At 52.0% G+C, this 14,237-nt stretch overlaps 1 protein-coding gene across 10 annotated transcripts in view; it reads right to left on the bottom strand.

Moving 5' to 3' along the window:
• Positions 1-1,111: 1,111 nt before the first annotated feature.
• TACC2 (transforming acidic coiled-coil containing protein 2) overlaps positions 1,112-14,237 on the bottom strand; it is a 186,046-nt gene continuing 172,920 nt past the window's right edge. For 5 of the 10 annotated variants that reach the window (XM_081823351.1, XM_081823349.1, XM_081823353.1 and 2 more), the window contains 5 exons: positions 11,820-11,863; positions 5,854-6,014; positions 5,559-5,665; positions 5,084-5,204; positions 1,112-1,658 (listed from right to left, as the gene is read on the bottom strand). In XM_081823351.1, the coding sequence (XP_081679477.1) occupies positions 1,593-1,658; positions 5,084-5,204; positions 5,559-5,665; positions 5,854-6,014; positions 11,820-11,863 (499 nt within the window). In that variant the 3' untranslated portion in view covers positions 1,112-1,592. The other 5 variants (XM_081823347.1, XM_081823348.1, XM_081823346.1 and 2 more) reach the window with 2 other exon arrangements.

Raw genomic sequence — 14,237 nt, forward strand, 5'->3', positions numbered from 1 at the left:
CTCTCTGTGCTGCCTGGGATACCTGCTCTGTCAGGCGTCGGGGGGTCCTACTTGAGGGGCACAGCCCACAGGCACGGTGGCTGGGCCCGAGGAGGGGCACCCGGAGCTGAGGGCCACCGGGGGCTTGGGGCTGCTTTCCAAGTTCACGCCGCACACCACGCCCCCACAAAAAGGCCTCCATCCCCGAACACCGCTAGCTGTGAGCATGCCCTTCTTTGGAAACAGAGTCTTTGTAGATGTTAACTGGGAATGTGGAGAGGAGGTCATCCTGGATTGGGGTGGGCCTGAAATCCAAAGAGCAGTGTCCTTACAAGAGAGGGGAGAGGGAGCTGAGCCCCAGAGGAGACTGGAGGGACGTAGCCGCCAGCCACGGGATGCCAGGGACTGCGGCCACTGTCCAGAAGCTGCGAGAGAGGCAAGGAAAAGACTCTGCCTCAGAGCCTCGGCGGGGGGAGCACACCCCACCGACACTCGGATTTGGGACTTCTGGCCCCTGAACTGTGAGAGAAAACATTTCTGTTGTTTTAAGCTGCTGATTATGTGATGTTGTGTCCTAGGAAACAAAGACACCTTCCCACCCTCTCACTGCCCCCCATACGCCCACCGGTCAGCCTGGGGACCCCGAGAAGGTCAGGAGCAGTTAAGGAATCTAACGGCGGGCACGTCCCGATTTCGTCTCCAAAGTGGCCTCACTACCTGTCTCCCATGGGTAGCCGCTCACCCGGGCCTGGTCCTTTAGAGGGAACTGGGCAATGTTTCCAGGTTGACGGTCATATGCTAAGGAACACACAGGAAGAGGGACAGCCTGCTATTTCCTCGAGCCAGTAAAGGGAAATAGACTTCCGCGTCAAAACTCAAGAGAGGCTTTGTAAAACCAAAATCTACGGTAATTCGAAACACTGCATCATTTAAATAGCAAGTCCATCCTTCTCATTAGCTTCCATCTTACAAACAGCTTACGAACGGTTTCCACGATAACGAAGGAAATGTTCTTTAAATCCATGGACAGAGAAGGGAGCCAGAGAAGAGTGAAGGGCCAGATCTGATATGATTTTAACAAAGGCCAGAAAAGACTCAACCCTTCCCAGAAAATAAATCAGAGCCACACGTATTGCCAAGATCCAAAGAAAAAAATTTATTTACAATAGAGAATTTTATTCGAAACATGCATTTTTTTTTTAAAACAAATCAGCAAATGCAGATCAAGTTTACACTCCTTAAGGCAAGAGTCCCTGTGCAAGCTATACATGTTCATATTAAATCCAAAAGCCGCTCACCCTGGGAACTCATGTACAAAGGGCAAGGCCAAGGTCAGCGATTTGTCTTTTATTAGAGAATCAGACAATCTCCCTGATACAGGAACTCTGAGGTCAACTTGCTATGAATTATACTAAGAAAATGCAAACCAATAGCAAGAAATTCTGATAGTCTCCTTTAGTACTGCATACAATCAAATCAACGGTATTTAGAAAGGAAATACAGTAGTGCATACGAAAAAGTGAAAACAGAACCTGTCCACGTAACCGGAAGGACAGCAGTGAGCCGACGGTCATATTGCACGCAATGGTCAAGTCCAAACATTTGGTTCAAAGTTAGCTTTTCCCCATTTTGGCAATCAGTTCATCACAAATCTTGGTGAGTTCTTCTATCTCTTTATTCTGAAAGTGAAGACAAAAAAAAAAAAAAGGTTGCTGAAATCTCCTGGCTGTTGGAAATCAAGCCAATCAGAATGATCTTTGGGCTTTTCAGGGGTGTGGGGCCCTCCAGGTTTCTGGGTCCCCCTGAAATTATCTAATGCAGTAAGAGAAACGACATGGAGACAAATAATGTTAAGTACATACCCCAGCTCTAGCCGTGACCTTGAGCAAGTTACACAACCTTTCTGAGCCTTGCTGTCCTTCTCTCTACAGTGTGGATGACAGCATCTCTCTGAGAATGGAATGCAGTCAGAACGTAAAGCTCCCTAGCACAGTGACCGGCATAGAGTAGAGGCTTGACTCCTATGGGTTCACTTTCTTTGCCTCTGAAGGATGTGGACATAAAAGAGGGTCCGGGGTGAGCTCTCGGGCGGTCTGTTTGAGAAATGCCACCAGGAGGGGTTAAGCAATTCTACCCGAATAGGGTCGCTAGCATTATTTAGAGGTGCTGTGGACACGAGGAGTCGAGGAGAGAGGCAGGGGTAGACGCAAGATGGCTTCAGATGCTCCTCGCACCACGCCCTGCCCATGCTGGGAAGCAAGGGAAGCCAACCACATGCTCGCACCAACGATCAGACAACACCGTCCACGCTCTAAGTGTGGGGATCCAACGGGATGAGTCCAAGGGCAGGTGAGGCTTTGCTCTGATGCAGATCTGCTTCAACAGCCAATGTCGAACAGCCCTCTCCAAGGGGGCTAGATCTTTCTGGTATCCCAGGGACATACTGCAGCCAGTTTTCTGAGGTCCCCGTGGAAGGTGAGTCTTAACCACAAGCCTCTCCCCTGAGACTGTAACGGGGGCCCTTCCTTGGAAATCGTGGAAACCTCCTGAGACACGGTCCCGCCCGTGTCCTGTGTTTCCAGGCTGGGCTCTGGGCGCCACCCGTGACTGTGTCCATATTGGGAAGAGTCGGGAAGAGTCGAGAGGTCCTCAATACAAGAGAAACGCAGCCCTCACTGCAGTCCAGCCACCAGCCCCCACTAGGAGAGAATCACCTGGAACAGCACCTCGGCTTACCCCCTTCTAGAGTTTTCAGCTCTGAGAGGCTCGATTCTGAGAAGCACCGAAACGTCTGTTGGAAGACGATGTTCTGTGGGAACGTGGCTCGAACCTTGAATCCTGGAAGGATCCTTGCCACAACAGCGTCTGCTGGGGCCGCGGATGGCGACTTTCCATCTTCCCGTGTGCCAGTCACCGTGCTCAACATGCCCCAGGCACTGGCCCCGCTAGGTTCTCACACACCAGTCCCTTCGGGGGAGCCACTGATATTTGCACTTTCCAGTGGGTAACCGAGGCTCAGAGAGGTTAAGTGTTGTGCTTAATTTAAGGTCACGCAGCTGGTCAGACACCGGAAGCCCGGAGAATTCAGGCTGGCCTGGCCCCAGATGGCTTTGCTGTTTTACTTATTAAACATAACGTGCGGCGACTGACCGCTGAGAGGCAGTAGCAGACCCACTCCCTATAGATTCCTGTAGGTTCTCCAAGCTCCATCTTGGCACCAGCAACCCACTGTCTAGCACTCGGCCATCGTGCAGCTCAGCTCACTGGGTTTCCAGCGCCCTGACTGGGCAAAATGCCCAGCGCCTCCAATTAAGAAGGGCCTGGTGGGGGGAGGTCATGCTTCTGAATCTCTTTAAAACTGAGACCGACCCCTCCGTATCACTCAGAGTCCTTTAGGGGAGAACGTGTGTGATGAACCCATTCCTCCTCGGTTTTAGTTTAAGACTGAATTATGTTTATAGATCTGTTTCTATCTTTTCTGTTCTCCAAAACTGGGCAGGCCACCTAGCCTTCTTCTTTGTCTTTCAGTTTGCCAGAATACGTAGCATCACCTTCATCTGGCAAGTGGAAGAGTCTGAACAGGCCAGGTTGCCTAGAAAACACCTATCCCGACTCTGGTTTTACCTCTATTACTTGAGCTAACACCATGATGCAGTTCAAACACCATCAAATCCTGAGGGAAATAGAAGGGAACCAATATATTGCTACATTTCTCACCTGGAAACATTTGATGCACAACTGCCTTCCTGCCCAAAATGATGGGGGAATGTGGTCCTTACTTTAAATGAATATTCCACTTCTCAAGAGTCACCAAATATGCTACACATGGATTATCAATATTCAAAGAATAAAAATAAACACCCGCTCCAGACGAGCAATGCAGAGCCACTCAATAAATATCGATGGGACGAGCAAATGCTTGTGTTTGATGCCTCGGACTCTGGGCTCCCTGCTAGGAACAAGGAGCAGAGCCTGGAAGATCGAGGCAGTTGAAGAGATTTGGCATATCTGGGCCAGTCCCGCTTCTTCACTTCTTTCCCTTTTGAGGGACTCTTCCAAATCTTCAGGTTTCAACCTCCAACATGACAAATCTATACAACCTGAGGGCAAGTGTGAGGCTTGCTCAGGGTCATAATGGATGGCGGGGAGTGGGTGGGGGTGGGGGGAGAACCTGAGGCTCCTGAGTCCCAGGGCTCTGTCCTTGACATCATTTAGGTGAAGAGAGAGGTAGTATGTGCCCACTGCTTGGCCCAGACCCACCTCGGACCCATAGCCAGCCCCCCTGGAACCTGGCTGGGTATGGGCACAGGAAAGGGGTCAGTCAGAGGCCACTGGGTGCTTTTGGGTCAGCAGACCATTTGGGAGACACGCTGGACTTCAGATGCCATCTGCCCATAAAGGACGTGTGCCCCCCCACCCACCATGACTGCCCTTTAAGGCCCAAATGTATGAGAAGTGATGCTACCCCAGGACACTGGGCTCTCTGATAACCATCCAAGGGACTCCTAAGGCTCAGTAAATCAACCAGAATGGGGTTGCTGTCTGGGAACTCCCTTTCTAGAGACACACTTAAGGAAGGGAGCTGTGTGGCACTCACTTACCCAGATTCCCCTGGGTGGAAGGGTTTTCCTGTCTGGATACCCAGGGAGAAGGTATGTATGGTAGACTGGGCGCTAGACCAGAAATCAGGACAAGCTGAGGAACCTCAGGAGGATTCTCCCATCCATGGACGCAGGAGGACATCTGGGGCCCTTTTGACCCCAACATGGCCTGGTGATTACCCCATTCCCTCACCAGTAAAGCATGCTGGATGTGGAGTAAGGTACTCTGCCTGGCACACTGTAGATACTTGGTAAATGTGTGACAGATGAATGTTGACAAGGAAGGAAAAGCAGCAATAAACGTCGGAGCAGACAGCAATTCCAGGAAAGGCAAGAAGGGGGACAGTCTCGGGGCGAGCATTACACTGGATCTTCCAGAGGGAGAGCAAGCATATGCTCACGAGGTCTAAACCTATCCCGGGAGCTGCAGGGAGCACAGAGAAGCCCAGCCTCTGGGTCCGGCCAGCCCCACCCCGTGGAGGCCCCCCGCCCTCGGCTCTTACCTTCTGCTCCAGCGTCCTCTCCAAAGCGTCCACACGAAGCTGCTCCTTCCGCAGACTGGCCTGGTAGGCAGCCTGCTCCTGCTGAGCCTTGCCTCGGACCTGCGCGATCTCGGCGTTGGCCCTGTGGAAACAGCGGTGGCGGCGGGGGGATGCTCAGGAACGGTCACCCTTCCCCATAGACCCCTCCCGCCTTCTTCCTCCCAGCTCTGGGCAGCAGGAGCCCATGAGAACGCCCCAGCCTTAGCCCCCATTCCCGTGATGCCGCGGTGCTTTGAGTGGGTGCCCTGGAAACTGCAACGTGTGTCCTTCACTTATCAAAATGCTCAAGAGTACACTATTATCACAAGCCACACTGAAAAAGCACAAGTGGATTACCCGCCCTCCCCAAGCCAGTGTGAGCGGTGCCACTGGAGAGCCCTGCCTGCCTTGGCGGGGTGCTGAGAGGCCTCCGGGAGCGGACCCGAGGCCGCGTTACCTGTCCAGCTTCTCCTCCGCGTGCACCTTCAGGGCCTGGTACCTCTGCTCCTCTTTCTTCACCCGGGACAGGTACTCCTGTGCACACTTCTTCAGCACCTCTTCATTCTGACGTGACAGAGGACAGAGGTCACGCCCACAGAAGAAATGCCCCAGGTGCTGGGAACCCCGAGAACTCCCTGATGCTGCTGGAACCCTGGACCGCCAAGTCCAGGTCCCTATAATCTCTCCCAACCTGCTCCAGTTTTCCCCACCCACCCTGTCCAGCGTCCCGCTCTGCCCCGACATGAACATACCTTGCGGAAACCCTCAAGGACCTCCTTCATCTTCTCATATCTCCTGAAGAGATCGGCCAGAGATTTCTCCACGGAGTTCAGGTCGGCCAGAGCTTGCTCCTTCTCTAGGACCAGCTGCTGGACGGTCTGGTGGGAGACGGACTTCTCCCTCTGCTCATCCTCTGGCAAGAGACACAAGGATCCAGACGATGGGGCCGGGGGATCCCAACCCGGTCTCAGGGGCAGCTGGGGCCTCAGATGCAACTCAGCCTGAGTACAGGGCATCCCAGACTTTGGACAGACCCACCCCCACCCCCCCGAGCCCACCCAGACTCTGTTTCTAAAGGAACAACACCCACGGGCCCAGCATCCCGGGCCTGGGCCTTTGCAGTGTGAGATGGGACGGAAACTAGCCACTGTCCTTGAACCTGACCGATGCAGACCCTTAAAAATCCACATTCAAGGCCCCAGTGATTCTGTTCGGTTGACGACAGCAAACAGATCCATAAGGTGGAAAAAAAATCACCACTGAATTTTGTGTGGAGCGAGATTACAAGGTACAGTAGTCTGGGCTCTGAGGAACAGGCCTTTCTATGTGTTATCAAAACAAAGAGATGGTTATTGGAAAAGAAAAAAGATTTCCTCATGCCTTAAAACGTCCCATGAACCAAAGCCCACATCACCATCAGCCCCGAAACTCTGCTTTGCACAGAAACGGACATTTCCTTTGATACAGCAAATGTCTTAACTCTGAGAAAAATGGAGCTCTTTCTGGCAAAGTGAGTTTCTCAGTTATGTCCAAAAGAATTAATTCTGGCCCAGTTCAGAGTGGCTGATCCTAGTAAAAGGAACGGCTCCGTCCTCGACCCCACCCCTTGGGGCCACCACCCGCTAACACTCTCCCCCAAACAGCTAGCAAACCATCTCGTATTTATGGGAAAGGCTTTCTCTGACCACTCCGCATAAAAGCCCCTCACCCACACAGCGCTATCTTTTGTGTGCTGGCCCGTTGGTCACCCGTCTGGGTGGGGGAGGAACCTTTTGTTCCCATCTGTTTGGACCTCTGGTGACAACAGAGAGTGGAGGGGGGAGAAGCCCCCTCTCAGAACTCTTGGGGGAAGGAGCTCTGCAGAGCTGTCCTCCCCTCAGCCCCAGGTCACCTGGGCGGGGGTCCTGATGCCCAGGACTACCTCCAAGGGCTGGCCGCCGTAGGGTGGATGGCTCTGGAAATGATGACAGACAAAACAACAACCAGCGTGCACCGAGCTCTTCCACGCGTCAGGCGCCCTGCTCACTGTTCTATTCATTTAATGCTCCTAAGCCAGCACCCGGCCGCCAAACTAAACTTCCTTAAGTCCAAACTGGGTCACCGGGCTCCAGCTCAGAGCCCCCCGGGGTCCTCCCTGTGCACTGGGAATGAAATCCAAACTCCCTCCCCACCTGCCCCAGCTACACTGGCTGGCACACCCCAGGCGGGCCTGCCCCAGGGCTCAGTGGCCCCAGAGCTCACTCACTCAGGTCCCTGACACCAGGCCACCTCCCCAGAGGTGCCTCCCTGAGCACCTGCGGGGAACGCCTCCTCCCTACTTTCCAGTCCATTCCCTCGCCAGCGACGGTCAGACATGCAAGCGCCCGTGTGTCTGCCGGCTGTCTGCCCAGAACGCACACTGCAGGAGTCTGTTTCATCCACTTCTCTAGCCCAGGGCCCAGGACAGTGCCTGAGTCACAGGATGCCCCAACACATCCGTGCTGGGAATGAGCGAGGGGAGCCTGGCCCCGGAGCCCGATCCAAACCCAGAGCCGCGCTCATGACCATGCCTCTCCACTGGCTTCTTAATAATAGACCTGGGAGCTCCCTTAAAATCAGGGGGAGGCTGGGGGTGAAGGAGGGCACTTGTGATGAGCACCGGCTATTGCACGCAAGTGTTGAATCACTATCGTGTACACCGGAAACTAGTATCACACTGTTAACTGACTGGAATTTAAATAAAAACTCAAAAAAAAAAAAAAAAAAGGCAGGGGGATGCTGCTTTGGGTTCTCTCCCTTAGGTTCCGGATAGATAGCATCTTCCTGTGTCCTGCAGTTAAGCCTATTTTGCCGTGTGCTGTGCAGGGAAGCGCCCAGGGACGGGGAGGGGGGCACATCCTGGGTTTTAGCTCCAGCTGTGAGATAAACTTACTCCAAAGTCCCGACCCTCCGGGGCCCGGGGCCTCATCTCCAAAACGAAAGGGTTGTCACCCACGAGTGCACACCCAAATGAGGGGGGCTTGTCTGAACACAGGCTGCAGTGTCCCCATCCCCACCAGTGGTTCTGGTCTGGCAGGTCTGCGAGGCTGTGCATCTGTGCCAAGTTTCCCGATGACACTGAGGCGGCAGGTCCGGGGGCCACGCTTGGAGAGCCACAGGCCTGGAAGATGCCTGATGTACGTCCAGCCCTGCCTTTCAGAGCTCCCGCTACCAAGGCAGAGGTGAAGGACCCAGGAGCCAGACCCTGACTGCTCAGGTTCCGTCCTGGCTCTGACACGTCCCAGCCCGGCCACCCTGGGCAGGGTTTTTAACCTCCGTGAGTCTCAGCCTCCTGAGCGGAAAGAGGGGCTCACGGTATTTATCTCACGGTATTGGGGGAAAGATTAAATGAAAATGTATATAAAGCCTTTGACACACAGTAAGAACCCAGGATCACTGACCCATTATTGACAGCATCACCAGCTCCCCCAAATTAGCGTGATGTTGCGTCACAGTGACTTACAAAGGGGGAGCTTTTTAACATACAGGGAGAACCAAACTGCCAGCAGCCGGCTTGCTACACCTAGATTCCCAAAAGGAAAGCCGCTTCAAAGGTTCACCAGTAACCCAACGCTTATTTTTACTCTTTTGAGTCTTAGCTGCTTCCTTAGTCCTCAGCACACTGCACAATTTACATTCCAGGCTGATCTGAGACCATGTATACATTTCACTTGGCTCGTAAAGAGCCATTTATCAAACGGAGTCCATCTGATTTCCTGGATCTGAGACTTAGCCGGCCTCAGGTTTCCTGTCCTCCCCATAAACGCTTGTAAAAATAGAATTTCCCGGTTCCCAGGAGACCGAGGAGGTGAGAATGCATCGCCAATCTTTTTGTAAATTACAAATGCACTCAGGTTCTTCAAATCAGGAAATCAGCCCCAAACTCAAAAGGCTCTAGCCTCAACCACAAAACAGTACCCCTGGAGAGGTTTCTGGCTTCTTCAAGCAAAACATTATTAAACCATGTGGGGGGATAGGGGGTGGGGATGGGGGGGTGGGGGAGAAATGCAGCAAATACACAACAGCACAAGTAACAAAAACAGAAACAAACAAACCAACACTGGTTGCGATGGGCAAGTGTTAAATTAGGTGAAAAGCATTTACTTACCAGGCTTGCCTGTTTGTTTTGCAAGCAAAGGGCAAGAAGCAACAGAAAATGAAAGCAAAACAGATAATCAGAGCAGTTGTTAGGAAAGCAGAAAAAAAAAAAAAAAATCAATTGCAACAACCTGGAATGCAAAAAGCACAGAGGTCTCTTTTTGTTCTGAATCCTAAATAGTCAATATTTGAGCTCAGTTTTAGTAACATGGCACGAAAACGGACAATAATGGCAGGACAGATGTCGGGCTGGCGTGGAACATTTGTGAGGGTTACACGGAAGCCTGAGAGCGGGGCGGGAGCCAGGAGGAGCTCGTGTAGGTCGGGTGGAACCTGGTTTTAACTTCAAAACACTACTGATGTTCATTCTACCCCGGACTGCTAAGCTCCTGGGGCCTGAGTTTTCCCTCCCACCAGGGATGCTGGTGAGGTGGGCGAAAACCAGAAGAGAGATAGGAGACCCAGATGAGCCATGTGGGTATGCTTCCACTCACGGCCTGCCCAGAAAGGAGGCAGGTGCCACCCACAGCGACAGTAAGTCCCAGCTGTGCCTCAGCCCCACGCCGCCTTTTTACAAGGTGACGAGGACCTCGAAACCCGCCGCAGACCTCATCCACATGCCCTGCAGTAGTGACTGATGGGATGACAGGCACAGATGTGCCACCTGAGGGACAAGGTCTGAGAAGTGGCTGATGCAGAAGACACTGAAGGTGCATGAGGATGGGGAACCAGGGGCGGATGTGCTCTGTCACACCCCCCCCCCCCCGGAATGACGGTGCCACTTGCCACTCAGGATGCTGGAGGGGTCTCAGGAGCTGCTGGGAGTGCTCAAACACGCCCAAACAGGAAAAGGCTCGGAGGGGTGAGGTCACAGCTCTTGAAGAGAGGAATCCGCAGGCCAAACATACCAGGTCTCCCCAGGGGAGGGGCTGGGGTGCTGGGGGCGGGCGTGCGTAGCCAGAACCCCTGGAGTCAGGGTTCCACGCACTCAGCTTGCCTAGAGTTGAAATGTGCTTCTAACTACTCTCACCTGCAAATACGCTGCGAGGAAATCAGAGTTGAATCATCTTTTCTGTCCAACAGGGACAGACCACTTGAGGCAGGCAGACAGAGCCTACTCTTCGGTTTTTAAGAGGGAATGTCTGCTTGTATCAAAACTGTCAGCCGAGTACTAACAGATGGCTCTGGACAGCCTTCTCGCAGGGGCAAGGCTCATGCCCTTTTACCCCCATCTCAACTTTGGCCCAAATGTCATCACCAAGAGCAAAAATAACAGCGAAGAACTCTGAGACGCAGAAGGATCTTTCCAGATGAGCCACCGTAGGTCTGAGGTGCATTTTCACAACCCGAGACTCCAGGAGGCCAAAAGGTTGTGCTCAGAGTGCCAAACGCTGTATATTGGAAGACATAAATCCTTCTTCCTGACTACTTTTACAGCAGTTTCAGTTCCAAGAGTTTCGTTTTTTTATCTCATCCATATGTATTCATAAATTCTTATACCAATTTAATAAAGTAGTTTCATTTGATAGAAAGCATATACCATGAGCTGATCCTTAGAAACACCCCAAATGGGCTTTCCCTGAGATCTGGGAGAAATGGCCTTTATTAAAATACATCAAAATTAGAGCTCCTTTGAATAGAAAGCACTCAGTTGTTGGCCTCTTCGCCATTCCCAAGCCTGCTCTCATATTTATTTTGGGACGAGCCCGAGGTGTGGGGTGACTCGGAACCAAACGTTTGAGAGAGAGGAGTCATCTGTTAACCCAGCCTCCAGCTTCGACACAGAAACTGGTTTGCGGTGAGCTGGGATTTTTTACTCCATACGTCCTTAGGAGTAAAAGTTTCTTTTAAAACTAGTATCACGGACCTAAGCAGCAAGTTAAATAAAGAGATTCCTCCCTGCCACCCCCCACCAAGTCATAACATCATTTTTGAACGGTGATCATCAGTGTAAAAACAGGCTTGGAACTTCTGCAGGATCTTTTCTCATTATTATTATTTTTTTAAAGAGTCAGGTGGGTATCGGTTGTGACTTGAGGTCACCTTTTACTGCAGGCCAAAGCAGCGTCGGTACTCGCTGCCAGGGACTCCGGGTTAAGATGGATTCTGAGTCCGTGGCCATCTCCGTGAGATCAGGTAAATCGCAGGAGGGAGGGGAGAGGTGGGGCGGGCAGCAGCACTACCATGGGTCCCACTGTCCTTGCCCGAGAACCCTGCGTAAGGCTGAGGATTTTGTCACTTGAGTCTAAGTTGGAGTTTAGGGATTTGATTCTTAGTGTCTCCCATGAGCAAAAACTCCCCCAAACATCCTAGGAACTGACCCAAGTCTCCTTCCCCATGAGGTGGGCAGTCCTGGCTCAATGGTGGCCTTGGAGGTGACCGCCATGGCTTCCCACAGGCACAAATAATGCTAAGGGACATGCGCGCGTGTGTTTCCAGGAGGCCCCCAGACTCACATTCTGGGATGCTTTGCTCTCTCCCTCAAGGACTTCGTGCTCTAAGAGGGGCCTAAGACGAACACACGCTGGGAGTCTATCTTCAGAGCCCTCCCAGTGAGTCAGAAGCCTCGGGGAGGCCTGAGCCCACCCATCACGACACCCACCTATCATCTGAGCGATGGTCTTCTCATACTCTGCCACTATTTTCCTGTAAGAGAAGCAAAAACATGTTGGAACCATGACAATAGGATGGTTTCTCCTTGATACTGGGGCCCATGTGCTGGACATCAGCAGCCTGACCGAGACACTAGAGGACAAGTCTTATTTCTTTGTCATAGTTGGCGCACCCCTCTAGGTTTACCTCCAACCTCAACCCTCTTCTTGCACGCCAAGGAGGTTCATTTTCCTAGTGCAGGACTCTGACCACACCATGCCCCTGTGCAAAACCTTGCACGTGTCCCCACGGCCCACTGAGAAGAAAAATAAGACCAAATCTTCAGCCTGACAATCCAAGCCCGCCACACCCTAAGCCTGATCACTCTCATCAAGCTTACCTCCTTCCCCGCCATCACGAACCAAGTGGTTCAATGAGAACAAATGAGTTTTTGTTGGCTCTGGGGTTTCTCACCTCCATGACCTTCCCTGCCCTATTTCCACCTCTCATTGTCTGAGCTGCTTCTCAAGGTCCAAGTCAAATGCTATCTCCTCCAGGAAGCCTTCCCTGATTTCTCCTCTGAACTTCATGACATTTTATCTGAATTTTCTAAAATGTCTCACACATATGGCATCATAGTACGTGAGTAGAAGCAGCTCCTCAAGGCCCAGGGGCCACTACTTAGTCACCTGTGTTGGAGGCGGGGACATGGGGAACAGTAACACTTGTTGGATAGCTTCAACCAAACCATGGCTACACAAAAGCACTAAGATCCCTTCTTTATAAGACTGCCTCACTGCTGCCCCCGGGTGGAAAGACCCAGGGAGTGAAGAAGCCCTCCTTCCAAAGTCAACCTTCTGGAAGGAAACTCTCAACAAAGACTCAAGGGTTTCACTTACATTATCCAATAGTTAGTTATTCTCCACAAGAGAACCAAGAACTGCTAACCACCAATGGAGTCAAGACCCTGCTTACAGCTGGTCCCACACACTGGGGGCTCAGCTTACTCCCTGGTATGGTGAGGATTTCCCTAGACCCTGTGTAGGATCATGGGGGAATTAGATGAGGTTAAATAGGCCAGTGAAAGCAGAAGGCACTCTGCAAAGTCTAAAGGCCTCACAGCTGCTGGGTGTCTGTCACTGACCTTCTTGACCTTGGCCCCAAGGTGAGTGCCTCACTCAAGGGCCAACCCACAACAAAAAAGGTGACCACACCATGAGTCCACTTGGGTTCCTTCTGAATCCTACACAGAAGCAGTTTGTGTTTTCTGTAATTAATCAATACCTCCTTGTATCCCTGAATCCCAAAACAGCAATGGACCTTTGGGGCTGCACCGTCTAAACCCATCACTGCCAAGGACAGAGGCGGGGCCACAGCAGGTAAGGGACGTGTCCTTGCAGCGGTGTGGGGAGACCTGTGGTCCAAAGCTGCTTCAGTGGCACTGTATTTGCATCTCGTCCTCACAGCGACGCCAAGGGGTGGTGCCCTGAGGGTCCCCAGAATTGCTGATGGGGATACTGAGGCACGTGGTCATCCAGAACCTTTCTAGGATCTACAGAGTGGCAGAGCTAGGATTCAAATCCAGACATACGCCTGTGGAGCCTTCTCAGACCCCTTATGCCTTACTGCCCGGAGGCGCTGAGGTCCACCCTCTTCCACAGATGAGGCCAGTCAGACAGAGCTAAGGAACAGGCCCAAAGCAGCTAGGAAGCCGAGCCCGATTTTTACCTGGCCAGGTCTGGCTCCAGAGGTGGACATGTGGGCCTTCAAACACGAGTGCAGCTGTGCCAGTTGGTGACCCCTGAGTCCTACCATACTGGTTAGTAAACAGCACCCGCTGAAGCCCCCGAGGGAGCCCCCAGAGATGGAACTTCTAGCCTTCCCAGCATGCCCCGCTTTCACGTTCGGGGCAGGCAAAAAATTACAGCCATGCTGCTCACTCCTCCACTCCCCTACCAAAAACAAAACAAAACAAAACAAAACAAAAACAGAGAGAGAGAGAGAGACCAAAGAAAGAGATTTTCAAACGATGCCACCACAGGGCCTCAGTGTCAATGTGAACAGCACACTGGGAATCACCTCCAGAAGTGGTCACAAAAAACATCAGGAGGAAGAAGGAACTAAGGAGAATTTTCAGGAAGATACTATTTGACCTAGAAAGCAGGGGATAGGATTACCTAAATCATTCGCTCACCACCTAAAATGGTAGCCACGAAGGCAGCCGATTCTGATAATTAACCAGCAGCTGCCATTGCAGTTAAGTGCGCTGTAAATGTACTAATTCTTCAACCAATTTTTAAAAATTCATCTATTCCCTACTTTCACACTTTGAGACTTAAAAATGAAGCAAGACTATCAGAGATTTTCTGCATCGCACCAGATCTTCCGTCTTGTGAAAATGGTCGCGCTCTAACTCCTATCTTCCCTT

The sequence above is a fragment of the Leptonychotes weddellii genome, chromosome 6, assembly GCF_054177405.1.
Source record: "Leptonychotes weddellii isolate Sample4059 chromosome 6, ASM5417740v2, whole genome shotgun sequence".
NCBI classification, from domain to species: Eukaryota; Metazoa; Chordata; class Mammalia; order Carnivora; family Phocidae; genus Leptonychotes; species Leptonychotes weddellii.